Below are 27,634 nucleotides of genomic sequence, written 5' to 3'. Positions count from 1 at the left end.
CCACCCAAAATTCAAATTAATGCAAAAAACTCCTTTTTTTTTTTTTTTTGATTTTCTTCTTTTTATTATCCTATTTACTGATTTTGTCACAAAAAAATCCTAATTTTTTTTCGGGGGCGCTGCCCCCGAACCCCCGAAAATTTAAGCCCACCTTGTAAAATATTCATGGACTCGCCACTGCCTAAAAGTCAACAAAACCCTTTCCACTTTCTTTTTCCAATTTCTCACGCAGTCAACCAACATTTTTTTTATTAAATTCCGCACCCCCTTGATGTAAAACCGGATTCGCCACCGGGGAAGAAAGAAGTAGAAGTGTGATGGTTTTACAAAGAGAAACTGGGGATGGTTGTGGGAAATAAGGTACAACGAAGAGGCGCTTTGAGAGAATCCTACGTGTAAAATGATTTATTCCAAAAGTGGATCCACAAAAACGTAACCGACGTTATTCCTTTTATATATAAGATAACCTTCTATGCTAAATAAATTATATCGTAGTAGCATTTTTACTAATACTAATAATACGATAATTTGTTTTAGCAGTTTGATATAATATAGGGGTACTAAATGCAATTAATTCAAATTAAATAACTAAATATAGGATAACAAGGAAAGTAAATAATCCTACATAAATTAAAATATTAATTCCTAATTCACAAATGGTAACAAGTGTGATGATCGAAATTCATAATCTTGGGATGTACTTATGATTAAAAGATTATTATTGGAAATTATTACAATAAGATTTACTAAATAAGAATCAAATATATTGTAATCTGCAAATTAAATAGAAAAATAATTAGTTTAATTAATCCTAAGCATCCTAAACTTACCCTATAAAACGAAGTTAAAACACGACCATCAAAATATTTTTTCTCATTTGCAGACATCTACAACACAAGTAAATCACAAAAATGAAGCACTTTGTTTTGCCTACCTTCCTTTTACTTTTACTTCTAATTAACTACGGTAATAATCTTCAACTTTTTAATTTTTTATTTTTTATTTTTCTTTGCTTTTTTTTTTGTGCTAAAAAAAATAGAGTTTGGAGGTCTAAATGATTTTTTTTTTAAATTATCAATTTCGTTTGTAAAGTGTAGGATAAATTTTCAATTCCGTCCCAAAAAAAAAAAATGTACCGATTCGTAAGTTCACTTCGTTCGAATATATGAAATTTGTGGAAGATCCATATTCAAGCAGATTTTTATATAAAAATAAAAATCACGTGGCTCCCTTATTTTTTTTTTTTTTTTAATTTCTGTTAAATTTTTTAAATTTAAATGAAAAAATATATCTATATAATTGTGTATTTAATAGTGAGAGGAAATAAAACAAATTGTCCATGTATTATTTTGAATGAATTTTACTTGTAAATGCAGGTAAGATGGAGGTTAAAGCAGAAACATGTACAGAGGAACTTCCTCCGCAAGGAATCGATCTATGCGAGAAGGCAAAATGCCAAGACGAGTGTGTGAAAAGACACGGGAGTTCGGCCTCTGGACGATGTTACCTGGTCGATTCTTGTTTGTGTTACTATTCATGTGTTGGGAAATTCGGTTAAACTCAACTTTAGTAAAATATTTTAAGTAAGTTCCGTTTATCGTAACTGGAAATAAAATATATATTTACACTCTATGTTTCGAGTTGATTAGTTAATTTCTCAAAACCGCGTATGGATGAATGATAAATTAATGCATTTAGATGAACACTTAAATGAGATCAATTATGAGGGGAAAATGAAAAATCATAATCCCACATTAGATTTTTTATTATTTTATGAGAACACTTTAAATAGTGATAGATGGACTAAGTTTGAGCTTAAGTGCAAAGCTACATGCGCCCGCTATCGCCTTCTCGGCCCGAGCCCGCGACCCTTGAGCTTGTTTTGGATCCAAATTAATGAAGTTTTGTGAGTTTAATTAATTAAATTCAAAATTAATTAAATCTACCTAATCGGAGCATGACACGTGTCATCCTTGAGTGACATCATTCGTCCACGCGTGCGCCAAGTGGCGCCTCTCATTCAAAAGGTGGCCTTTGAACCGAATTGGTTCTTGGTCCTTGTGAAAAAGGTATGTCCTTTTTGGACCCCTCATTTTTCAAGAAAGCTGTGACTTTTATAGTCCTATAATTGGGTAATTGGCACTTTGCACCCTCGAATTACATGTTATTGGCACTTTGCAGCCTGAAATTAAAAATTTGGCAGAATGCACCCTTTAATTACAATTTCTTTGGCACTTTGCACCCCCCATTCACCTTTTTGGCTAAAAACACGACTTGTTACCTGTTTGTGTGATTTTAAGAATGGTAAATTTCTCTTCCTTCTATTTCTTCAGAAATTTGAAGTAGGCCATCATCGAATAATCCGGATCATTAATTTACCCATGTTCTTTGTCTAACCCTCTCACTTTCTCACCGACAATTGAATGTATCTTTGATTCTCGTGCTCTGTTTCCATTCTTGCAAGAAAAAATCCAAACTGTATAATTAACTTGCTGTTCAAGTTGAGTTTTAGTGGTGTTAGGGCTGATTTCGTGCTCTGCCGCCAAAATGATGGCACTCTCCAACGACGGTGGCAGCGATTTCTACGACTATTACATGAGATTTGGCATGATGGCTCATCAAAGATTGACTCGGTTGTCGGATAGTAGACGCGGCGGCGATGAAAAGCAGATTGTGGTGCTCGCGGAGGAGGCAGAGACAGAGGCGGTGTCTGAATCCGACGACGTGGCGGCAACCATATAGAGAAAGGCAATGTATTGCTCGTTACTTTGGTTGTCATTGTCAATGATGTTTCTCTTTTCTGATTTCTCTTAAATCTTTTTTTTTTCTTTTACTGTTATTAAATCAAGGGGAGGCAGCCGGCAGGCGTAACTTGTTTCAGCATTGTTATTGTCTGCCTAACGTTATTTTTTGCTTCTTTGCTTATTAAAAGCACATTGATTTTGCTTTCAAATGTATTAATTTTTTTCAACATGAAGAAGATGGGTGATTGAATTGAGAATATGGGTAAACTGATGAATCAGATTATTACATGATGAAAGGTTTTTAATTTTTTTTAAATAAAAGAAATACAAATCTACTCCTTTTTAAACTCATACAACAGGTAACCGGTCATTTTCTACTCAAAAGAGAATGAGGGTGCAAAGTGCCAAATAAATTATAATTGAAGGGTGCATTCTGCTAATTTTTCAATTTAAGGGTGCAAAGTGCCAATGGTATTTAATTCAAGGGTGCAAAGTGCCAATTACCCTCCTATAATTAGACCCTACCTGCAGATTGCAAAATCACTCATTCGAATTTCTGCACTTCATAACATATTATCGGTTTCTTCTTTCGTGTCTAGAAAGTTCAAAGTTCATGTTTTGTTTGTTGTAGTTCGACTCTTGTTATGCTGCAAAAATCGAACCCCTTAAAATGTTGTATCTTGGGGACAATTAGCTAAGAACGTAAGCACATATAGGGAGCCAATAGTGTCTTACAAAGTAATCTAATTTTTTTTGTCACCCCCTAGTTCTATGTTGTATCCACCACTGACTGAAACTAATAGGCAGTTAGAACCCTACATAGCAAACTAACTTATCCAATGCACTATTCCGTTAGAATTTCTAAGAGCATCTCCAACCGGACACCATAACATCATTTTTTCATCTAATTTAGGTGTTTTTAGCCTCCCACACAAAATTCCTATATCACCATTACACCTAAAATTATAGAGATTTGGTTTTAGCCTCCAACCGTGGTCAACCCCCATATCACCAAATACACAAATCCTATTTTTCCACTAAATTTTTTGGTGAAGAAATTTTCATCTCCCACCGGTCCACCATTTTCCTATTTTTTCCACCAAATCCTATTTTTCCTACCAAATATAGAGGTGAAAATAGGATTTGCCGTAATTAACACCATTTTATTAAGTACCATATAAAATGATGATTTTAACTAATTGCACCCGATTACCAACTTATTAGCATATTTATCGTAAATACATTGGTATTAATTATTAAATTAGTTTTTAAAATATAAATACATTTGTTATTATTAACAAAAGATTAACTCTAAAAATATAAATCTTTTGAGAGATTTTAATAATACGGCATATGTTAGTTTTCTTGGTCGACATCGAAATCTGATAAATCAAGGAAAACACAATGAATTAAGAAGGAGACTGGTAGCACACTTGTGGGATAAACGTGCTCAAATCGGTGATGTTGAAGATTATGATGGTGATGATGATGATAATAATGGTGAATGAGATTTTTTTTATGATTTAAAATTGATTTATGTTGTAATATTTTATTTATGCAATAATTTATGAGATTATTGTTTATGTATGATTTTATTATATTTAAAATAATTTGAGTTCATGTTATTTCATGTTTAGACAATTTTTTAAGATTAATAACATAATTTTTAAATATTTAGTTGAGAAAATTTATTACTTAGCATTGGTTCTATAATTAATATTTAAGAAATAAAATATTATAAAATTACGATTAACATTAGATTTATAGTTTTGGGGTATATATGGTGAAATGCCATTGGAGACTAAACCAAATTCCATTTCCTATAAGTGGTGAAATGGTGAAATATTATTATTTTAATATTTGGTCTAAATTTTGGTGATACCCATTGGAGACCAAAACCACCATTTTTCCACTAAAAATGGTGGAAGAGTAAAATGGTGTGCTACCGGTGGGAGATGAACCCATTTTTTCACCACCATAAATAGGATTTAGTGAAAAAATGGTGAAACCGGTTGGAGATGCTCTAACAACGCTTCGGGTATGATTGTAATTACCGATACTACAGGGACCATAAAGTTATTTTTAGCATACATCGGGGTGTAGGTGTAATTTACAAAAAAAAGTCAAAATTAACAAGGACCAAATTTGAAAATTTTCTTCACACTGGTTTGAGCCACTCATCCCCTCATCTTCAAGAAAACGCCAAGCTCCCAAATATTTGTGGCCATGGAAACACTACCCAGATTTTCGACAGGGCAAAAAACACTAAAAAATATCTAAACTAACCCATCAATCTACAGTTGAAATTTCGGAAAAAAGAACACACACACACACAGTGAACACACGCACAGTCACACTCTCTCTCTCTCTCACACACACACAGCAATATACTCCATGATCACCACCACCGTAAAGCCTTCACATTGCACTCCACCGCCGCACCGTTCAATCCTCACTGTAAATAAACCCCACAAACAAAGCCTAGCTAATCCCCGCAGCGCGTGCGTAGCACTCTCTTCGTTCGCCAGCAGTGCAGAAACGCCCAAATGGGACCCTAATTTCATCCAATTCCCAAATGTGAGCGCCGCTCTCTCAAATAACAGAACCACCCATAACCAGAAGAAGGAAGAGGAAGACGAAGAAGAAGAAGAAGATGAACACGAAAAGAAGGAAGAAGAAGAATTGGGGGAGAAAGTGGTGGTTGTTGGAGGTAGAAAGGTGAAGTGTGAGGTGGAAGTGATTTCATGGAGGGAGCGTAGAATCAAAGGCGAGATCTCAGTTGATTCCGATGTTCATTCCGTTTGGCGTGCTCTTACTGATTACGAAAGGCTTGCTGATTTCATCCCCAATCTTGTTAGCAGGTATTCAATTTTTTATTTAAATCTTCAAAATAGTTGATAAAGATTTGATTTTTCTGTAATTTTCTTATTGGGTGAATTACGGGAATCATTAAATTACGAAAATTCCTCTCATGTTTGGGTAATTACAGCGGGGGCGGATCCGATGGTCCTTTTTTTGGGGGCGAGAGTTCGGTAACTTAATAAGCTATGGATTTACGGTGGTTCGCGGGCGGTGCCCCGAATTTTTTTCGGTTTATTTTGAATAAGCAACAATAATTATGTAATTTTTTTTTAATAAGATGATCATTATATCTTTATTTAAACTTCATAACCTTAGAAATCATGTATTATAAATGAGTATTTTAGTTTTTAGGGGGAGAATATACTACAATATAAAAATTAATAAAAAATAGGATTAATTTTTTTTTATCAGGGGCGGAAGCCCCCGAAGCTATTGCCTGGTTATGCCCCTGATTACAACCACCTGTCAACTATGAATCTTCTTCGGTGTCCACCATTGCGGTATCAAATTTAGTGGAATCCTCTAGATTATGTGGAATATTGCTCTAATTTGTACCCGTTTTACCCTATTCGAGCTCCACATTTTGAAACAAGATGATCATAAAAATATTAAAATGTGTCTCTTTGACTTGTAAATATCAGACTTGTAGTGCATCAGAAAATTGCATTTTTGCACAAAACAAGTACAAACTAGAGAACATTCCACGGAATTTATAATATTATGTTGAATTTGACATCATAAGGATGGACGTGTAAGAAGATTCATAGTTGAGGGCGGTGGTTGTAATTACCCAAACAAGAGGGGTTTTTTTTTTTTTTTTTTTTGTAATTTGACCTTACCTCGGGGGTGTCCCTAATTTACCCATATTCTTTTCTTGATTGAAGTTAGTGTCTGAATTTGATGCTATTTTTTTCTTTCTTTCTAAAATTTGTAATGTATTTGTTGCTAAAATTATATGTATCAGTGGGAGAATTCCCTGCCCACATCCAGGGAGGATATGGTTAGAGCAGAGAGGCTTACAAAGGGCACTGTATTGGCATATCGAAGCTCGTGTCGTTTTGGATCTTCAAGAATTTCTTATCTCTGTAAGTAATTTTTATTTTAATTCAAATTACTAAGTGTTAATGTAAATCCGTGAGTCGGGTTTTCGGAAATGCACTACATAAGACGAGAAAGAAGATTTTTTTTCCGTAAATTAAAACGATATTTTTTTTTCCGGTACTTTGTGACCGTTTTATTTGCACGACATGATTTTATATATCTTACCATTTAAAGTAATTTAGGAGGATGATCGCGAACTTCGATTCTCGATGGTTGATGGAGATTTCAAGAAATTCGAAGGCAAATGGTCCGTTAAGTCTCGCAACGACGGGTACGATTCAAAAATTTATTGTCGAAACATTTTTTTAATCTATTTTTTTTTTTGGTTTCTAATTTTGCTTGCTTCGATTTTTTTCCCCGTTTTGTAGGTTGGGAATAACAAGTTTGGGTTACGAAGTGAATGTGATACCGAGGTTCAATTTCCCTGCGATTTTTCTCGAGAGAATAATCAGATCGGATCTTCCCGTAAATCTTCACGCCTTAGCATGTAGATCCGAGAGCAATTTCGAATCGCCTTTATATTCCCATTCCGTTGAAAGTAATAATAATATAGAAACGGAATTGAAGAACGACGTTACGAGTGGAGATACTATTGTTAAGGAAAAGTACGTGAAAGCGAGTTTCGGTCCTTTGTCACCTGCTACGAATGGAGAGTCGAATAGTAATTGGGGAATCTTTGGAAAAACTTGCTCGCTCGATAAACCGTGCATGGTGGACGAAGTTCATCTCCGTAGATTCGATGGCTTATTGGTAAATAGTTCATTTTCCTTTTTTTTTTCCACACAAAAAAAATAAATAAAAAATAAAAAGAATTATTAAATGAATTTATTATGGGATGAAGGAAAATGGAGGTGTTCATCGATGCGTCGTTGCAAGCATAACAATAAAAGCTCCGGTTCGTGAAGTTTGGAATATTCTCACGGCTTACGAGAGTCTCCCTGAGTACGGCCTTTTTTTTTTTTTTTTTTTATTATGCATGTCACTCGATTTTTATTTATTTATTTATTATATTATGCATGTCACTCGATTTTCGTATGTTCATATTTCGGGTTTCTGAATAGTCGGATTACGATTTGACTTATACAGGATAGTTCCGAATTTAGCTATCAGCAAGGTTTTGTCGCGAGAAAACAATAAAGTCCGAATTCTTCAGGTACGAATATTCGAGTACTTAATTTATGCGAATAAATAAAATTACGTATGTTTCGAATTGACTTATAATAATAGATTGATAGTGCAGGAAGGGTGCAAGGGACTGTTGTACATGGTTCTGCATGCACGTGTTGTACTTGATTTATGCGAGGATCTCGAACAAGAGATTCGATTCGAGCAAGTTGAAGGAGACTTTGATTCTTTTCGAGGGAAATGGATTCTCGAGAAATTTGGTAGTCACCACACACTGTTGAAGTATTCGGTTGAGTCCAAAATGCACAAGAACTCCTTTCTTTCCGAAGCTATTATGGAAGAGGTTCGTATTTATTAGTTGCCACTATTTATCGGGGGCTAGGGGTGGAAATTGGAACAAATTTTCCAATTTCCGCAGATTTATCGGAAATTTTCGATTTTGGAACAATATTTTTCATCCCAAATTCCAATTTTTCCTCAAAAAAAAAAAGGGTTTGGAATTGGAATATATATGTGATTATGATTACTGATCTGATTTTAATTTCCAAAATTCCGATTTCCCATTTTTTTTTGGATTGTAATTAGAATATATATGAGATTCCCATTGCCAATTTAATTTGATTTCCAAAAATGACCAAAATTTTCGATTTTTCTCTCCAACAATTACACTTATAATACCATCAAATAATTATGTATTTTACATTTTAGGTTACTAGAAAATGGAATTCTCCTAATTCCGCCAATTCTGATCCTAAAATTTTCGATTTTGGAGCAAATGTTTTCATTCCATTTTTCGAAATTCTGATCTTCCGAATTTTCTGGAATGGAATTATAGTTTTTTACTTCCGAAAAACATCGGGAATTTTTTTCTTCAAAAGTGCTAATTTTGATCTAATCCGTCCAACTGCTTTACTCTTTCTCCGTATTACAACATTGTAGGTGATTTACGAAGATCTCCCTTCAAACTTGTGTGCTATTCGAGATTACATGGAGAAACGAGAGATCGAGAATCGTCAGGACAACGACAGCTGTGCAGCAGATAAAGACACAGCCTCATCAAAAAGCGCAAACTCCCTTAGTACCGAAGCAAAGGATTCTTATTGCGTCTCGAGTTCGTCTAAACAAAGGCCAAAAGTTCCAGGTTTGCAGAGAGACATTGAAATTCTTAAATCGGAGCTCGTAAATTTCATTTCCGAACACGGGCAGCAAGGATTTATGCCCATGCGAAAGCAATTACGTGAGCATGGGCGAGTCGATATCGAGAAGGCAATTACGCGCATGGGTGGATTTAGGAGAATCGCATTATTGATGAATCTGTCACTTGCCTATAAACACCGAAAACCAAAAGGTTATTGGGATAATCTTGAAAATTTGGAAGAAGAGGTTAGTTATTTATGTCCTTTTTTTTACGAAACAATTCTTATTCTAGTCAGTCATTTACCGAGAGTCTGCATTAAGGGAGGAAATCGGAACAGAATTTCCGAATTCCGTCAATTCTGATTTTGGAACATTTCGAATTCTGAAATTTCGATATCCAATTTTTTTTTGGAATACATATTAAATTCCAATTTCCGATCCGATTTTTTTTTTTTCCGTAAACTAGTTTTATAATATTACTGTTATTATGTATTGTATATTATATGTGACTGAAAATGGAAACTCGAGAATTTTTATTTATTTTTTAAAAAAATCGATTTTGGAACAAGTTTTTCTATACCGATTTCAGATTTCACTACCGGAAAAAGAAAAATTGGAATTTTTCTGAAAGTTCTAGTTCTGTTATAACTTTCTTCTACCTTGCAGATTAATCGATTCCAGAGGAACTGGGGTATGGATTCATCATTCATGCCTAGTCGAAAATCTTTCGAACGTGCAGGTTCGTACGAACATCTCTTCTAGAGAGAGAGAGATAGTAAATTCTTGAAATCATTGGTCTTAAAATCATATTTTTTGTTTATTTTTATGTTTTTTTCCGAATGCAGGTCGTTACGACATTGCGCGCGCATTGGAGAAATGGGGAGGACTGCACGAAGTATCTCGTCTTTTGTCGCTCAAGGTGAGGCACCCCAACCGACAAGGTGGACTTTCGAAAGAAAAGAAGGTTGACTTTGTCGTGTCACACAGTATAATTGGTCAAGAGAATATACCATCGAAAACATATGTTTCACAAGACACACAAAAATGGCAAATGCAACTCAAGGAGTTCGACATAAATTGGGTTGAATAAAGATGTTTCAACATGTGATATTATACCTCCTGTAAATACGACCGTAACCGTAATTTCACTGCTCGTTGATATGTATATATTTATATAAAGAACGATACATATTTACTTACCGAATATACCAACGGAGAAGCCGTTTTTTTGACAGTCTCATTTAATTGTCGGAAGAGCTTTTAAACGGGCTTTCTTTTTACCTAAACCGATCGTCACGAGACCTTTATTTGTCAACTTCCCTCCTCTGTGCAATTTCATCAATTTCAACCAATGGGGTGACGGCTTTTTCGAATTCTTCTTCCCTCCTCCTTTCGTTAACTGCCGACAACCATTCTCGTTCCCTCGTTTTTTCTTCTTCTTCGTTGGCTCTTTCTTCGAGTTTCGAACGTGCCTCAACAGACCTTCCACGAGCCCGTTAAAATGATTCTTCTTCTTTTCTCGTACGACGGATTTGCTCGCCTTTTCACCGTACGCCTCGTGCTCTCTTTTAAAACTCTCGACTCTCCCTTTGCGTAGAGATTTGTTTCTGCTCATCTTTTTGCGACCATCTTTACCACAATAGTCGTCGTGGTGATGGTGGTGGTGGTGGTGGTGGTGGTGGAAAATAACCGCCAGCCTGTCTTTCAAGCTCCTCCACATTCCGATTTGTTTCTTACGGCTCGATTTCTTCGACGTGGGCCCCACCGACAGGTACGATGAGTACCCCTCGCTTTTGCTGCTTGAAGTTACTTCACGAGCTGCTGCATCGCTGCTATCGGACGAGTAAAACTCATCCTCCTCCTCGGTGTTGCTTGTGTCACCACTGTGTGAAGTTAGCGAAGCCCCGATTTCGCTGCTTGTGCTTGAAGTAGTACTCCCATACTGAAGCTGCTCTCGGGTTTTATCAGGTGAAGAATATTCTTCGCTGTCGCTGTACGGACTGTTTGAGTACGAGTCGGACGATGTAGATTCCGATTCTTGATCCTGTATATAAGTCTTTGCTGCCCTTTTGTTCGTTGGAATCTCGTCGTATTGCGGTGCCTTTTTCGATTCGTTTTTGCCACGAGCCACCATAGTCGAACCATGATAAGAAGATTCGACGTTATCTACGATATAATTATTCGTCGATTGTCTGAAAACTGGTTTAGTTGTCGGTTGGACAATCTTGAAAGGCTGTCCCAATAACAAATACGGCGGATTCGTCTTTTCCGCTGATGTCATAATAGGCAAATCGACAAACCTTTGATTCGAAAATTCGGACAGAAAATTATTTTGGCGCGTGTCGAAATCACGAAAACGGGTCTGAGCGGAAATATTGTTGCCCTCCTCGAAATGGTGCAAGTGATCTGCCCATATATCAAATGCCGAGATGCACAGTTCGATTTTCTTGATTGCTTCGGAAGCTTCTTTGGACAAGCAATCGAGTTCTTTCGATTCGTATGTTTCTTCGTCGCTGTTCAGATTTTGGGCCACATCGAAAAATATTGTCTCGTCGTCCTCCGTGGGTTCTTTTACGGTGTTCCTCAAACAAACCCTGCACCGTTTCTTTCGAGTTTGGGCCCCACTAAAACTTGGCGGGCCCCACAAAGTGATATCTAATAATCCATCTGTATTTGTATCTTTATCAAAGCTTCGATTGGATTTCAACGATTTCGATAGTGGAGTAACCTGTTTCCTGGACAACTCGACTTCACCTGAAATGATCTGTGTACACCATATTTCAGGGTCGGAATTCGCATTTTCAGAAAGAAAAAAAATTCAATTCGTTTTTCGTTTTCGGAAATGAAAACGGCTTCCGTTTGCGCATATATATCTAAATGTCAAATCGTCTCGATAGAAAAAGAAAATCTATATTTCCGACATGCATTAACATACCTCCGAATGTAACTTGAGGACCCTTTTCGTTTCTGCGTCTAATAAATTATTCAGCAGAAGCCTCGCATGCTCATCCAGCTACTCCCGAAAAAAACAATTTTTTTTTAAATAAATAAATTGGATCGTCACAAATAACGTACGAGGTTTTAAGGGTAGTAAGAAATAACGTGGTTAATAAACGCGACACGAGATCGTCATCACATTCCACCATGTCACATTCATGATACAAACGAACCTTCACATAATTCTTTTTTTTTTTTCTTTCCCAAAATTATCGATTAGCAAAAACGCAAAAATGTCGAGTCTTCGATAAAGTGATTTAAAATACTAGAAATACAACAACTTAGATGCATAAATTTTGAAGATTTATATACAAGTAACGGTACTTTTTTTTTTCGAATTCGTTACACAACACAGAATAATCATAACATAAACGAAACACGAAACTTTTTCACTTTCGTTACACAACACAGAATAATCATAACATAAACGAAACACGAAACGCTTACCGAATCTGCGTTCGATGTTCGATTTCGATCTTTTTCAAGAAGCCCGTATAGGCTTTTTAGGGCATGAAGATCTAATTGAATATCTTTGGCATCCATCACCATCCAAAAACTAACACCAAGAATGAAAGAAAAAAAAGGGTTAAACCTCTATAAAATGAATAGAGTTAGAACCAGCCGAATTCTATTAATTTAGCAAAATATTAATTTAACGAAATACTATTTAGCACGTTGCCTTCGAGTCGGGATCGAAAAATAAATTATTTAAATGATGTTAAAAATTTATCGAGGTTCTACTGTATATGACTTCCGTCCGTCGACACTTCCGCGATAAACAAAATTCCAACAACTCGAGAAAAATCAAAAAGAGAGATTTTTTTCCGACATATTAGAGTTGCTAATCGACAATTAAGACAACCCACGAAAATAAATATAAAACAAAAAAAAAAAACAAAAACATTAAATTGTGGGAGTTTGTGATGAAATTAGTAAGAAGGGGAAATACCAATCGAAAATTCCTTGGTAGACGGAGGAACTGTGTCTGAAGTGTGTCGAGTTTCCCTCGTTTCGGAACGTCTGCGCTGTTTCTGATCGGCCACCATTTTGTTAATTGATTTAAAGGAAACGAATGAAAAAAAGAAGAGTTTTTTAGGGTTTTTTTGCACTTTACTCCCTCGAAAATAATTAATAATACTTAACACCCTCAAAACACAATAAAATGAAATGCTATTTGCGGCCACAAAATTGGTATTCGCAATTTCTAACAAAACCCCTCAAAACTTTTAAAAATATCTAAAAACCCCCCAAAACTGCAAATAGCAAAAAAAAAAAAAAATCGAAAATTCGAATTCAAGCTTGAAGAAGGGTTGAGCTTCGATTTTTTGATGTAATTTCGACTCTTTTATGTGTAATATGCATTGGGTAGGTCGATTACGGAACCAATTCCATGTTAAAAAGTCCTACAAATCGATTTGTAGGGTTTTTTTTTCGCAAAAAAATGTTCGAACGCCCAAGATGGGCGCCCAAGGCGTGTACGAATGCCCGTTCCGGGCGTTCGTACACGCCTTGGACGCCCATCTTGGGCGTTCGAACATTAAAAAAAAAAATTTTTTGCACTTGACGCCCAACTCGGGCGCCCAAATGCAGTTTGCACGCCCAAGTTGGACTTTTACGCATTTTAGGGGGGTTTTTGGACTTTTTTGGGAAGTTTTGGGGTTTTAGTGAAATAAAGTATTTTTTTGGGGGAGTTTTATTATAAACCGCAAATAGCAATTTTTAAACCGGAAAAAACAATTCTCCACAATAAATCAGGCGTAATTATTCGAGTGAATTTTTACCTTATATAATATTTTTAGTTGTATTTTTTAGGATGTCTATTGTTAAATCATTTTTCTGTTCAACAATTCTTTTGAAACTACAAAGTTCAAAAATTAAAATAAATTTCACCAATATATTTATAAATAAATCACAATTTTTTCTAAAAAACAAACAAAAATCCTTCAGCTATTTTATTATGAAGTTATTTGAAAATTATATTTGCTTCCAAATATTTTTACTAATTATCATAAAAGATTAATCAATCGAATTATTTAGTGAGAAAATTTTATTTATTTTTTGTAAGAAATTATAGTTTTTTTCAGTAATACTCTGTGATTTTTTTTTTTTTGCATTTTGTACTCTAATTTATGTTGGAGATAAATAAGAAAATAACAATTTAATTTGTTATTTTGCACCCTAAAAAAATAAAAAAAAAATCAATCAAATTTGAAATTATCCTCGTTAAGTTTTAAATATTAATTAAGGGTGCATTATTAATAATTTACTGTGTTTCGAGGGTGCAAAGTGCTATTAATTTTTGGACAAAATGCACTTTGCTCCCTAGAAAATTCTAGTTTTCTCACTTCCCCCTACAAATTAAAAAATGAGATTCTCCCCCTTCCATATTTTGTTAAGTTGCACTTTGCCCCAAATGGGACTTTACAGCGTATGTTTCACAGGTTTTTCCACATTTACGTCAACTTGAAGGGCATTTTCGTCCTTCACAAGTTGCACCCAAATATTATAGTTGCCTCTGGTACCAGCACAATTCCGGCCAATTTCTCCACCCTAAACAACTCTCTCAGAAGCAACTGCTTAACACTGTCAGAGCGCCGCCATTAAAATCCTCACCTCGTTCTTTCCATAGTGTGTTTGCGTTGGCTCACCATCCTTATCCTTAAAATGAGGAGGATTTCTCACATATGATAGGGTTTCACCACAAACACCAGCAACAGTAGCCATATTTTCTCTGTAATTAGCTCGAATGGGAAACAAGCAATTAAAACCTACGATAATAACGGCGACAACACCCCCTCATTCTCTGGCCCATTCAAAGCGGCGGCGACGACGGTAAAGGGAACATTGTGTCGGCGTCAATGCATTTTACGTAAAGTTCAACTACCCCGGCAACCTCGATTTCTAAGGGCGAAGATCCAACCCGATATTGATGCAACAACAATATCTGAACCAGTGGCGAGGCCAGGAATTCAGTACAGGGGGGGCTTCAATTTTCGGGGGTTCGGGGGCAGCGCCCCCGAGATTTTTTTAGGATTTTTTTGAAAATAGGAAAAGGAGAAAAGAGAAAAAAAAAAAAAAGAAAAAAAACAAATTTTAGAGTTTTTTTTGTATTAATTTGGATTTTGGGTGGGCTAATTAATAAAATTTGGGACTTTTTTGTATTAATTTAAATTTTGGGTAGGCTAATTAATAAAATATGGGGCTTCTTTTGCATTAAATGAAATTTTGGGTGGGCTAGTAAATAAAATTTGGGTGGGCTAAATAGAAATATAGTATAATATAGGGGGAAAAATAATAAAATGAGAGTGGGCTTGAGTCCACCCTTGCCCAAGGGTGGACTCGCCCCTGATCTGAACCCATCTCAACATTTGTGTTTTTCAATGATATTAATATTTGGGTGAGATTGGTGAAAAGACGAAAATACCCTTAAAATTGAGGAAGATATGAAAAATTGGTGAGAAGTACGCCGAAAAGTCTCATTTAGGGCAACGTGCAACTATAACAAAATTTGGAAGGGGAAGAGTCTAATTTTTTTAATTTATAGGGCGGGGGACTAGAAATTTTTAGCGCAAGAAGTGCATTTATCCTTCATTTTTTCAAAGGCTCAAAGTGAAATCAAGCCAATTATCAAAAAAAAAAAAGTGAAATCAAGCCAATTAATAAAGAAAAAAAAAAGAAATATAAAATGCGGAAAGGGAAAGCGGAAATCTTTGTCTTGTATATAAAAGAAAGTCTTTGGATCTATAACATTAGACCTAAACTTAAACATAATTTAGGATAATGTTTCTCAAAAAAAAAATAATAATAATAATTTAGGATAATTTTGAAAATTCATATTTTTGTCAATTTTTATTATTATGTTATTTATTTTTTTCCACCCCTACTGTTAAGTGTATATTTATACACTTAATTGTACCTTTTAATTGGAGCTTTTGATGTGTTTTGACGATAATTGATGCTTAATATGGTTATTATTTGTATTTTAGGTGCAATTTGAAGAATTGGCAACTTTTGGGGTGAAAACTGCAAATTCAGAGAAAAAGTGGGCCAAAAGTGAGAAAATCAGATTTCTGAAGAATTAAAGACCGCACGGCTGTGCGGATTTTAGGCATCAATCTCACACGGCCGTCCTGGTGGTCGTGATGGCGCAGTGAAGGAAATTCAATTATACAAGGAAACCCGCCCTATTAGACTTTTGCACCATATTTAAAGGCCAAGAGCACACAATTAGACCTACCTTTTAATCTTTTACCTTTTATCTTTATTATTAGTTTTTAGTTTTTTATCTTTTCTACACGCAATTAAGGAGCAAGAGAACGAAGACGAAGACTTGACGACTCTTCATCCTAGTTTTCCTTTTTCCTTTTCTTTTCTGATTTTTATGAATTTTCGTATTTTTATTATGCTTTTCGTTACGAACATGAGTAGCTAAGTTTTTATTCTAGGATTTTATTGGAACCCTATGTGGTAATTCGAACCTATTTTTCTACTTTTATGCAAGTTTAATTCTTCGATTATTTCTTCTATCTTGATCTTATTTAGTGCATGAACGTAACTAATAACTTATGTTGCTATTTGTTATTGTTAGAATTGATTGACAGATCGTTTTAATAATTAGAACAGGGATAGAAGAGCCTTCGAGTAGTTTTTCACCGAATGTGTGTGTTAATTGCATGTATTATCGTAGACATACAGATAATACTTTAGGTAGCCGTTTACGAGACTTGTTATTTAATGCTTTATTTATACTAGGTTTGCATAGACATATAGTGAATCTTTTATGAATAATAGGTTTATAGCGCAGCGACAGCTGGTTATGAATAATTTCGTGTCTTGGGTTAATAATCGGGAATCGTAACTTGCATGATAGGAGATTAATCGGGTGAAGAATTATCGCATAGGGGGAAGATAAAATCCTAGATCCGTTTATTATTGATATTTTCTCGTGATTACTTGCTTTCTTAATTAGTTTAATTTATTTAGTTAATTAATTTGACAACCCTGCGTAGGCTGGATAAAAATCACAATTATTAGGATTTGGTACTTAGGATTAAATAATTTGCGTATTCCCTGTGGGATCGACATCCGACTCTCGCGAGTCTACTTTACTACTTGTTTGCGATACGTACACTTGCGTGTTGGTATTTAGCACCCAACAAGTTTTTGGCGCCGTTGCCGGGGAATACGGCTAAATTATTTATTTATCCTAATATTAAATTTGAGCAATTTTTCTTACTTCAGCCATTTATTTTTTTATTTTATTTTATTTAATTATTTAATTATTTTGTTTTAGGTACTTTTTATGCGAAGAGGACACGACACGAGCTTGCTACCTCTTGATCCCGAAATTGAGCGAACGTTTAGGCAAGCCAGGAGAAATCAACGGTTAGCTCAAAACACTCCCGCAACGATGGAAGACGAGAATAATCGTGGGGGAGGTGTCCAAGGGCGCCTACCTAATGTAGCGAGAGAAATCGTCAACGAGCAAAACCAACGCCAGCTAATTAATCCACCACCGCGTCAACGAGCCTTGCACGAGTACACCGTTCTGACACTCAATGGGTTCCAATCAAGCATCCAGCAGCCCCCCATTGAAGCCAACAATTTCGAGATTCGAGCGGGACTCCTCACGATGCTCCAAAACAATGGTCTATTCAGCGGATTGGCTCATGAAGATCCACATCTTCACCTGGTCAACTTTCTCGAAACGTGTGACTCCCACAAGATGAACGGAGTAACACCCGAAGCACTGCAACTCCGCCTGTTCAAGCACTCCCTACAAGGAGCAGCCCGAGAATGGTTGCAAACTCGTGCACCGCACTCCATCTCGTCGTGGGCCCAGCTAGCTCAACTTTTTATGAACACATACAACTCCCCAACAAAAACTGAGAGAATCCGGCGAGAAATTCAAAACTTCATACAAGAAGCCGGAGAAGCATTATTCGAGACGTGGGAGCGGTTCAAGCAGCTAGTAAGGAGGTGCCCGAATCACGGACTACAAGATTGGCGCCAACTGCAAATATTTTACGATGGACTGCAAGACAACTCGAGGACAGTGCTCGACTCTGCAGCTGGAGGTATGTTCATGAGTTTGACCTACGACGAAGCATACGAGCTCTTGGAACGAATCGCTAGAAATAAATACATGCGAGCATCGGACCGGTCGAATAGCGGAGCAGTCAAGACGGGCGGAATTTTGGAGTTAGATCGAGTCACCGCAATCACGGCCCAATTGGAGAAGCTATCGAAGCAAGTAGCGGCTTTGCAAACTAAGCAAGTCCATGCAGTCCAAGTTCCCGACCAACGCGTAGAAGAAACGGAGTCTCTGAATTATGTGCATGACACCAACCGACAACAGAGGAACCCGTACTCCAACACGTACAATCCCGGATGGAAGGATCACCCTAACTTTGGGTGGGGAGGAAATCAGCAAGGACAAAGGCAAGCACCACCTCAAGGTCAACCGCCTAATTATTCACGACCAGCTCCCGGATTCCAAAATCCGCCTCAAGCTCAACCTCAAGGTGGAGATCTCGCAAATATCTTGGCGCAATTTATGACAACCACCCAAGCCTCCATCCGGAATTTGGAAACACAAATGGGTCAACTTGCAACCCAGCTAACCGCGAGGCCATCGGGAGCACTGCCGTCGAATACGGAAGATCCTCGGAAGAACAACGTCGAGCAGTGCAACGCTGTGAGTTTAAGGAATGGGAGACAATTGGAGGAAGCCCCACGAAAAGAGAAGCAAAACACGGTGATCGAGAAGCCGAGCGTGATTGGAGAACAAGAAGCGACTCACGAAGAACCTCTATCATCTCCAGTGAAATCACGAGCCCCTCCGATTCCATATCCTCATAAGCTTATGAAGAAGAAGCTCGATGCCGAATATCAAAGATTTTTGGACAAGCTGAAGGAAATCCAAATAAATATCCCGTTTATTGAAGCCCTTCAAAAGATGCCAAAGTGGGTGAAGTTCCTCAAGGATCTCGTGACGAAAAGGAAGAAATTGCAAGGGAACGAGATGATCCAACTCACGGAACAATGTAGTGCAATTCTTACACGGCCCCTTCCACAAAAACTCGGCGATCCAGGTAAGTTCACTATCCCTTGTACTATAGGAGGTAAAAACTTTAGATCACTTATTGATTTAGGTGCTAGTATTAATCTTATGTCTTATTCTACTTATCAAAATCTTGGATTAGGTGAGATTGAACCTACGGCTATAACTCTTCAATTAGCCGATAGGTCTTTAGTTTACCCAAAAGGTATTTTAGAGAATGTGCTAGTAAAGGTGAACAAATTTATCTTCCCGGTTGATTTTGTTGTACTCGATATAGATGAAGATAGGGAGATACCTCTTATTTTAGGGAGACCGTTTTTAGCCACTTCGAAAACTCTAATTGATTGTGCTAGTGGTGATCTTACAATGACGGTGCATGATGAAACGATCAAATTTAATGTTTTTTGTGCTAATAAAAATCCATGTGAGAATAATGAGTGTTTTACTATTGAGCTTATGGATTTTACAAATCATGAAAAATTTGATGTTTCAATTTTGGACCATGGAAAAGCATCGTTGAGTGCAGGAGATGACAACGGAAAAGGAAATCGGAAGGAGCACGTTTGTTGTGCGAACTCAATGTCAACACCTCCGAGAGATAGTCAAAAGAGTTGGGGTGCTAACGGTGATGAACGTGCAAGGAGGATGTGGCCACCTAAAAAATCAAACGAGCATCATCGGGGAGAGGAATCCAATTGCCAAGTGACTTCGGTCACGTTAGCTTGAACAAAGAAGCAGACAAAGTCCGGCTGAAGACTGTAAACTTAGCGTTTCTCGGGAGGCAACCCGAGCTTTCGTTTTTCTTTCTTTTATTTTATTTTTTTATTTTTGTTTTTATTTATTTAGCTTGTTAGTGTTCGTTCTTATTTTATTTCAGCTTTGAAAAAAAAAAAAAAAAAAAAGTTTCAGGGGCACTAATAAGAAGTTTTTATTTTTCAGGGGCTTAATTGCAAATTTTGCAATTATTCACACGGCCGTGCAAGAAAAAGGCAGGAATTTCACACGGCCGTGTGAAATTTGAAGAGGCTACTGCCCAAAATTGGAAAAGGGCACGGCCGTGTGGATTTTTCACCTAAATCTCGCACGGCCGTGCGGAAAAAAAAAAAAAAAAAAAACAATTTCCATAATTTCAAATCCCCTCTCTCCCCCACTTCGAACCTTCGCCTTCTTTTTTCGAACTTTTCTCTTTTCTTTGACAAATTTCACCGAAAATTTACCAACTACACACACATAATACGTAATCAAGGTGGTTTGTTATTGATTTGCGCAGGGAGATTCAAGAACGGTGCAATTTCCTCGAAAAACCCATTCCACAAAGAACGCCCACAAGGTGTTCGACGATTTTCCCGCACCGATTATTGAGCCGGTACCCGAGCTTTCGGATGATGAAGGAGATGGTGATGCTCATGCGCCAGGTGGAGTTGGTGAGCAACCCGACGATGGTCCCGACGTTTAAAAACAGGTGTTTTCTATCCTTAAACTCCGGGCGAATCACATTGAGGGCAATGTGAATTTTAAGTTTGGGAGTGGTTAACTACTTGTTTTCGTTTATGTGCGCTTTATTTGTGTTTTAATTTTTTTTTTATTTTGCATGTTTTAGTTGCCGTTTTATTATTTCCGTTGTTATTATTTGCTTTAAAAAAAAAAAAAAAAAAAAAAAAGAGAAAAAAATATTTTTCGATGCATCGATGAACTATGATGATGGGAGATGGTCAATGTTTGATGATGAGATTACTTGTTTTATGTTGATAAGAAGTATGTATTCGTTTAGCTTTCGATTCAACGGAACGTAGAAGGGAATTATTGCTAGGAATCACGCCTTGTGCATTGCTTTGGTTGAATGTTTTGCATTTTAAATTTGGAATTTATTTGTGCTCAATCATGCTTTGTGCGGTTTTAAATCTCACCTTAGGACATTTATGATACGAAGTGTTGGTAGTAAGTGAATTGGGATATGATTTGGGCCTTCTTTGAACCGTTGGAGCCTTTCAAGCCTACCATTTTTGCCAAATTATCCTTAGAACCTTGATTTGAGCCTCGGAGAAAAGGTGTTCTTTCTTTTAGCCAATGTGTAGAAGGTAGAAAAGTGGAGATTTTTGAATAATTATCCCTTGGAGGTCGGTCGAAAAATTCTTATAAGATCTTTCTTCTTCTTCGAAAAAAATAAATAAATAATAATAATAATAATAATAATAATAATAATAATAATAATAATAATAATAATAATAATAATAATAATAATAATAATAATAATAATAATAATAATAATAATAATAATAATAATAATAATAATAATAGATATATATATGTGCATCTTCATATATTTATATATCTAAGTTCTTTGATTCGATTATAAAATATATATATATATATATATATATATATATATATATATATATATATATATATATATATAATATATATATATATATATATATATATATATATATATATATATATATATATATATATATATATATATATATATATATAGAAGAAGAAGAAGAATAGATTATAAGGGAGAAATAAGGACTAGTTGTTGCATTGTGTTGAAAACTCGAGTCATTGCCTCGAAGGCAAAAGTGTTGACGTGTGAATTTTGGAGAATCGAGTTTATTAAAGTCCCTAGAGGTGAATTCATTGTTTCAAACGCCTATCTTTCAATTTTTGGCGTAATCACCTCAATTCAAGAAAATTAGCCATACATTCTCATATTACCTACCTCGGACCAAAGAGCCTAACAATTGAAAGCCACAAAGCCCCAATGATCCCAATAGCTTATTGTTCAATATTAGTTGAGTAAAATAATTTGGTGAGTATTTGGAGTCAAATATATGCATGTAAGTATAAATTCTTTCTATCTTTAACTTGCAAATATTGGATACTTGAAGCAATTGTATGATTTGTGGTTTTTTGTAGTAGTGAGTGACTAAGTGCCGTTGAATGTTAAGCTTGCGAATACCTATGAATTGTCATCATAATTGCAAGTTCTGTAAACGCGAAGTTGACCCATCGATCTATGTAATGAGATGTATGGTTTTGTTGTGTGCTATTAATTTGATTTTACTTGAGGACAAACAAAAGTTCAAGTTTGGGGGTGTGTTAAGTGTATATTTATACACTTAATTGTACCTTTAATTGGAGCTTTTGATGTGTTTTTACGATAATTGATGCTTAATATGGTTATTATTTGTATTTTAGGTGCAATTTGAAGAATTGGCAACTTTTGGGGTGAAAACTGCAAATTCAGAGAAAAAGTGGGCCAAAAGTGAGAAAATCAGATTTCTGAAGAATTAAAGACCGCTCTGGGTGGTCGTGATGGCGCAGTGAAGGAAATTCAATTATACAAGGAAACCCGCCCTATTAGACTTTTGCACCCTATTTAAAGGCCAAGAGCACACAATTAGACCTACCTTTTAATCTTTTACCTTTTATCTTTATTATTAGTTTTTAGTTTTTTATCTTTTCTACACGCAATCAAGGAGCAAGAGAACGAAGACGAAGAATTGACGACTCTTCATCCTAGTTTTCCTTTTTCCTTTTCTTTTCTGATTTTTATGAATTTTCGTATTTTTATTATGCTTTTCGTTACGAACATGAGTAGCTAAGTTTTTATTCTAGGATTACGCAGTTTATTCTATGTTACACCAGGTACAATATAGATCGGGTAAATCTTTACCGTTTATATACACACACGCCTACATTAGTGTGTATAGATCAACGGTAAAAGAAAAACACCCAATGTAGTCTTCAGGGGGTACGGTGTGGCATACAAATAACATGTGTGAGACATGGTCATTTGGCTCCTCTTTACATGTTCCTTTTATCCGTTTTGCTTACAAGACTTTTTCTCTCTAGTCGGAATTTTATCAGTTTTGCTTACAAGACTTTTTCTCTCTAGTCGGAAATTATCAAAATGGATTATAGGAAGAATAGAATATGAGAAATATGAGAAGGAAAGAAATAATAATACGTAGTAGAATAGAAACCCCCATTATATTATGGGTTGAATTACATGGACTATATATAGAGAAATAATACGAGGTAATAGAGTTTGACTAGGTTACTAAATCGTAACTAATCTAGGTAATCAAATTATAATAGAATCCTAATATCCTATAATATCTAATAATATAATATACTCTAACATGGATCAAAAATATTTTATGTTATTTATTACATTCAGAGGAAGTTTCTACTTCTATTGAGAAATTTTGCCGTCAAAGATCAATCAGGTAATCTGTTTTATTCTTTTAGAATTCTTGATTTCTTTCTTTTGGTTGTATAATGTATTATTGATTATTTGTAGTAGTCATGCAAAAAAAATGATTTAGTTTTATAAATATACTTAAACTTACTTTTTGTGAGAATTTTGGGTAAATGTTCCCTTTTCAAATAACTCGGTAAATTTCGATCTTGGTTTGTATTCAAGTTGCTCAAGAAAGTGTCTATTGTTCTACTTGCATCTTTGCTTTAGGTATGTCGCCGATTTCTCTACTTTCGGGTTGTTTCTGTAAGATTTTGCCTTTAATCGTGTACGCAAAACACCCCATTTTGGTGTTCTTCTTTCGTTCTTACTTGGTCGTCGCTTTGTAAGTGAAATTCAACCACATTTTTTCTCCTTTCTCATCCTAATACAATCAACTTCTTCTTCACCGTGTTTTCTCTTCTTCAAGTAATTCCAATTCATGAAAATATGATTTCGTGAATTAACATTAATAAGGTGAGTTTATGGTTGCAGTCACAAAACTCAAGAGACGAAGAGATGGCTCGATCCACGGATACATTAACGAGTGTAATGTATCACAAAATTCTTTTCCTTTTTCTCTTCTTTCGGCAAAATAGCCGTCTTCTTCTCACATAAATTTGTAGGTGTATTAGTTTTCCTTCATCATTCGACGAGAAGAGACGGCACAATCCACTAGCACGTTAATTTATAGTTTGAGTTTAATTCGGCACAAGTTTTACTTTGTGTTTTTTGACAAAGTTTTGCTGCATTTTTTTATCATTTGCTCTTTGAATCATCACCAATCCGTTGTTGGATCGAGCTTTATGAGCATATGCATATTGTTTTTTACTGTCGTTTTTTTTGTTTTAGGTACATTTGTTTTCATTTTATGGTTTTTATATCACACCTAAACAAAAATGCGATTTTCAACTAATTATGCAAATACGAGTTGTTAATGGTACATAAATACCACTAGAATGTTGACATTTTACATTTGTTGTTGGTCTAAGTCTAATTGTTTTTTTCTTACGTCAAATTATAATTTAATTTTATGCTAAATGGAGCCAAAATATATAAATCTCATTGATATTATTCATGGTCGAATAGATTAGAAAATAATTGGATTAATCATGCGTCTTTCATATGTTCCTCCTCACGAAAATATGAATCAACATAATACTGTTGAGATGGGGTAATTTATCGTTTTGACAAAATTTTAATATATTCACACTCGAAAATTATATATTTATTGTTGGATTGAAACATATATGGCTATGCTATGCCTATAATAATAGGACCTCATGTGACTAAATTTATAGAACAAGTGAAACAACTGTAACTTAAAATTCACAACTAAATATTTATTATTATTTAGTAAATTTCTTATTGAAGTTTTTATTGTAATTTGTCTAAATTATCAATTTCTTCCTCTTTTGAATCCGACCCCGTGCAACGCGTTGGACACGGTTACTGGTTATATATAAAGTTCAGAAACGTTAAGGCAACCTAAGAAATCATAAATGACTTATTTGTAATTTTTTAAAAATTATTATTATTATTATTATTATTATTATTATTATTATTATTATTATTATTATTATTATTATTATTATTATTATTATTATTATTATTATTATTATTATTATTATTATTTCATCTCCTACTTTTCGACTTTTTTCTTTAATGACTTTCATAGCAAATCAGATCTGCAAATCGGCTAGCAAAATCCTAATCGACTTGAATAATCTTTTTTTTTTTTTTTTTTTACCAGTTTTGCAATTACTTTGATCTCTGTCTTTCTCTTTCTCTTACACACAGGGGCGAATTTAGGGGGTGACCATGTATGCTATGGACCATCCTAAGTATCAAACAAAAGTTTGACTCCATTATAGTGCGAAAAAATGTATTTTATATTATAATAGATATATACTAAAATATATCTTGATGGCTACGTATTGAGTGTATTTACTCATCACACGTGTCAATGTATTATTTAACATCTATTTTGTATGAGAATGACTATGCTTGTAAATAATGTGTATAAATACCACATTTGGCTAATGAGAACATACAACAATTCCTTCGGCCAATTATCTTCTTTTCCTTTCTTACTGTAACAAGCTTCAGTATTAATCTTCGTATTACACACACAATTCATTCCTTAGTTATAGTTGCTATATAAGATATTTCATATATTATATTCTATAACACATTATCAGCACGAGATTTTGCTCGATAGGGATTTGCTATTTTCGTATTCTTCTTTCTATTTTATTTTACGAAAATCCAGATCCTCGATCTATTGTCGAAAGATAAATGAGAATGATTAGCGAATACTTCGGTATTTTATACGCTATCATTTCTCAAAGGATATGATGGATTCGTGTATATACATATATGCTTATATATTTGTTGAATTGCTGCTAATATTTATATTTGAAAGTTTGTGGATCCCAAACAATATTATATGTACGTGCTAATTTTAACATATCTGTGGGCCGATTTAGAGGCCGAGATATTAACTCCGAGCATGATGCTCGTTGAGTAAAAGATATAATAATCTCAGTTGAAAGTCGATTTAGAGACTATGAGATTAACTCCGAGCCTGATGCTCGTGGAGTTGGAGAAATAATAATCTCCGTTTAAAGCCGATTTAGAGGCTATTATTTTAATTCCGGGCATAGTACCCGTAGAGGTTAACAGACCCGTAGAGGTTAACAGAGACCGTATAGAGGTCATAATTTAACTCCGAGTGAAAAACTCGTTGAGTCAAGACGTTGGAATTCCAGTCAAATAAATATTTAATATAGCTCCGAGTTTAAACTCATTGAAGCAAGAAAGCCGATTTAGAGGCTAAATCTTTAATATAGCTCTGAGTCTAAACTCGTTGAAGCAAGAAAGCCGATTTAGAGGCGAAATCTTTAATATAGCTCCGAGTCTAAACTCGTTGAAGCAAGAAAGCCGATTTAGAGGCTAAATATTTAATACAACTCCGAGTCTAAACTCGTTGAGACAAGAAAGCCGATTTAGAGGCTAAATCACAAATATAACTCCGAGCCTGAAGCTCGTTGAGTTAAGACGTGATAATATCCGTCAAAAGCCGATTTAAAGGCCAAATATCTGAATATATTTCCGAGCCTGGAGCTCGTTGGGTTAAGATGTGATAATATCCGTCAAAGGCCGATTTAAAGGCCAAATATCTGAATATATCTCCGAGCCTGAAGCTCGTAAATCACTAGACGAGGTAAAACCCGTCAAGAGCCAACTTAGAGGCTATTAATCACAAGTCCAATGTTAAAGGGTTTCGGGTTGTTTTGTACCCACTGTATATAAATCTCTCTTGGAAGGTGTGATTCCCAAGATTGAGTTGTTTTGAATAAACCCACATGTACATATCTCCCTTGGAGGATAAATACCCGAGGTCGAGCTGATTTTGATACATGTACATGAAAAACATGGACAAATATGACTATTGCCTACTCGATAGTGCAACTACACACGCAATATTCAATAATAAAATATATTTCTCGAGTGTGACTTTGTGCAAGGCACAAGTTAAAACCATAGCAGGTTCTGCGGAAATAATAGATGGCTCCGGGAACGCAACAATTGTGTTGCCTAATGGTACCACTTTGCATATTAAAAATGCATTGATATCCGGTAGATCAAATAAGAATCTACAGAGTTTTAAAGATGTGAGATGCAATGGGTATCATTTAGAGACACTGGTTGAAATATCGTGGAGTGTATATGCGTCACATCATATGTCATGGACAAAAGAATTGTTCATGAGAAGTTCGAAGCGACAGCTTCTGAACTGTATTGTGTCCAAATTCGAGCTTTCGAATCCTACGCCACTATGCCATGGAAACTTGTTAATCCCGATATACACGGGTTATGGCATGATCGACTGGGTCACCCAGAAACGACTATGATGCGTGGGATTATACGACATACTAAAGGACATCCATTAAAAGATACAAAAATCTTGATGTCCAATGAATATTTCTGTGAATCATGTTCACAAGGAAAGCTCATTATAAAACCTTCCATTGAAGATGTCGGTTATGAATCACTATCGTTTTTACAACGTATTCATGGTGATATTTGTGGACCAATACACCCTGCAAGTGGGCCATTTAGATATTTTATGGTTTTGGTGGACGCATCTTGCAGATGGTCCCACGTATGCTTATTATCTACGCGAAATAAAGCATTTGCGCGTTTGCTGGCACATATTATTGCTCGTACACTGCTGATGAGTTCTAAACTTACTAGTGCAGCAAGGGGCCATGCAGTATTGCATGCGTCAGCACTGATTAAATTACGCCTCATTGCTTATCATATGCATTCCCCAATGCAATTAGCATTAGGCTT

General features: G+C 35.4%; 2 protein-coding genes across 3 annotated transcripts; one reads left to right on the top strand and one right to left on the bottom strand.

The window, feature by feature from the left end:
- Nucleotides 1–4,904: 4,904 nt before the first annotated feature.
- Nucleotides 4,905–10,203, top strand: LOC105959850 (polyketide cyclase/dehydrase/lipid transporter). The gene is made up of 10 exons (XM_012984012.2): nt 4,905–5,605; nt 6,571–6,691; nt 6,890–6,978; nt 7,076–7,457; nt 7,549–7,649; nt 7,794–7,860; nt 7,948–8,175; nt 8,772–9,215; nt 9,636–9,708; nt 9,815–10,203. Exons 1-10 carry the CDS (start codon nt 5,139–5,141, stop codon nt 10,057–10,059), a joined length of 2,217 nt encoding a protein of 738 aa, XP_012839466.2. The 5' UTR covers nt 4,905–5,138; the 3' UTR covers nt 10,060–10,203.
- Nucleotides 10,015–13,050, bottom strand: LOC105959849 (uncharacterized). 2 transcript variants are annotated; one of them, XM_012984011.2, is made up of 4 exons: nt 12,916–13,050; nt 12,414–12,522; nt 11,905–11,982; nt 10,015–11,733 (listed from the first exon to the last, which is right to left on the bottom strand). In XM_012984011.2, exons 2-4 carry the CDS (start codon nt 12,513–12,515, stop codon nt 10,207–10,209), a joined length of 1,707 nt encoding a protein of 568 aa, XP_012839465.2. In that variant the 5' UTR covers nt 12,516–12,522; nt 12,916–13,050; the 3' UTR covers nt 10,015–10,206. The 2 variants fall into 2 exon arrangements, with proteins under 2 accessions (XP_012839465.2, XP_088682187.1); XM_088826061.1 differs by lacking the exon at nt 11,905–11,982.
- Between the last annotated feature and the right edge of the window lie 14,584 nt (nt 13,051–27,634).

The sequence above is a fragment of the Erythranthe guttata genome, chromosome 12 (genome assembly GCF_056151865.1).
Source record: "Erythranthe guttata isolate IM_541 chromosome 12, IM_541, whole genome shotgun sequence".
Taxonomy (NCBI): domain Eukaryota; kingdom Viridiplantae; phylum Streptophyta; class Magnoliopsida; order Lamiales; family Phrymaceae; genus Erythranthe; species Erythranthe guttata.
The sequence above is the reverse complement of the archived record's forward strand: the minus strand, read 5'-3'. Positions and strand labels throughout refer to the sequence as shown.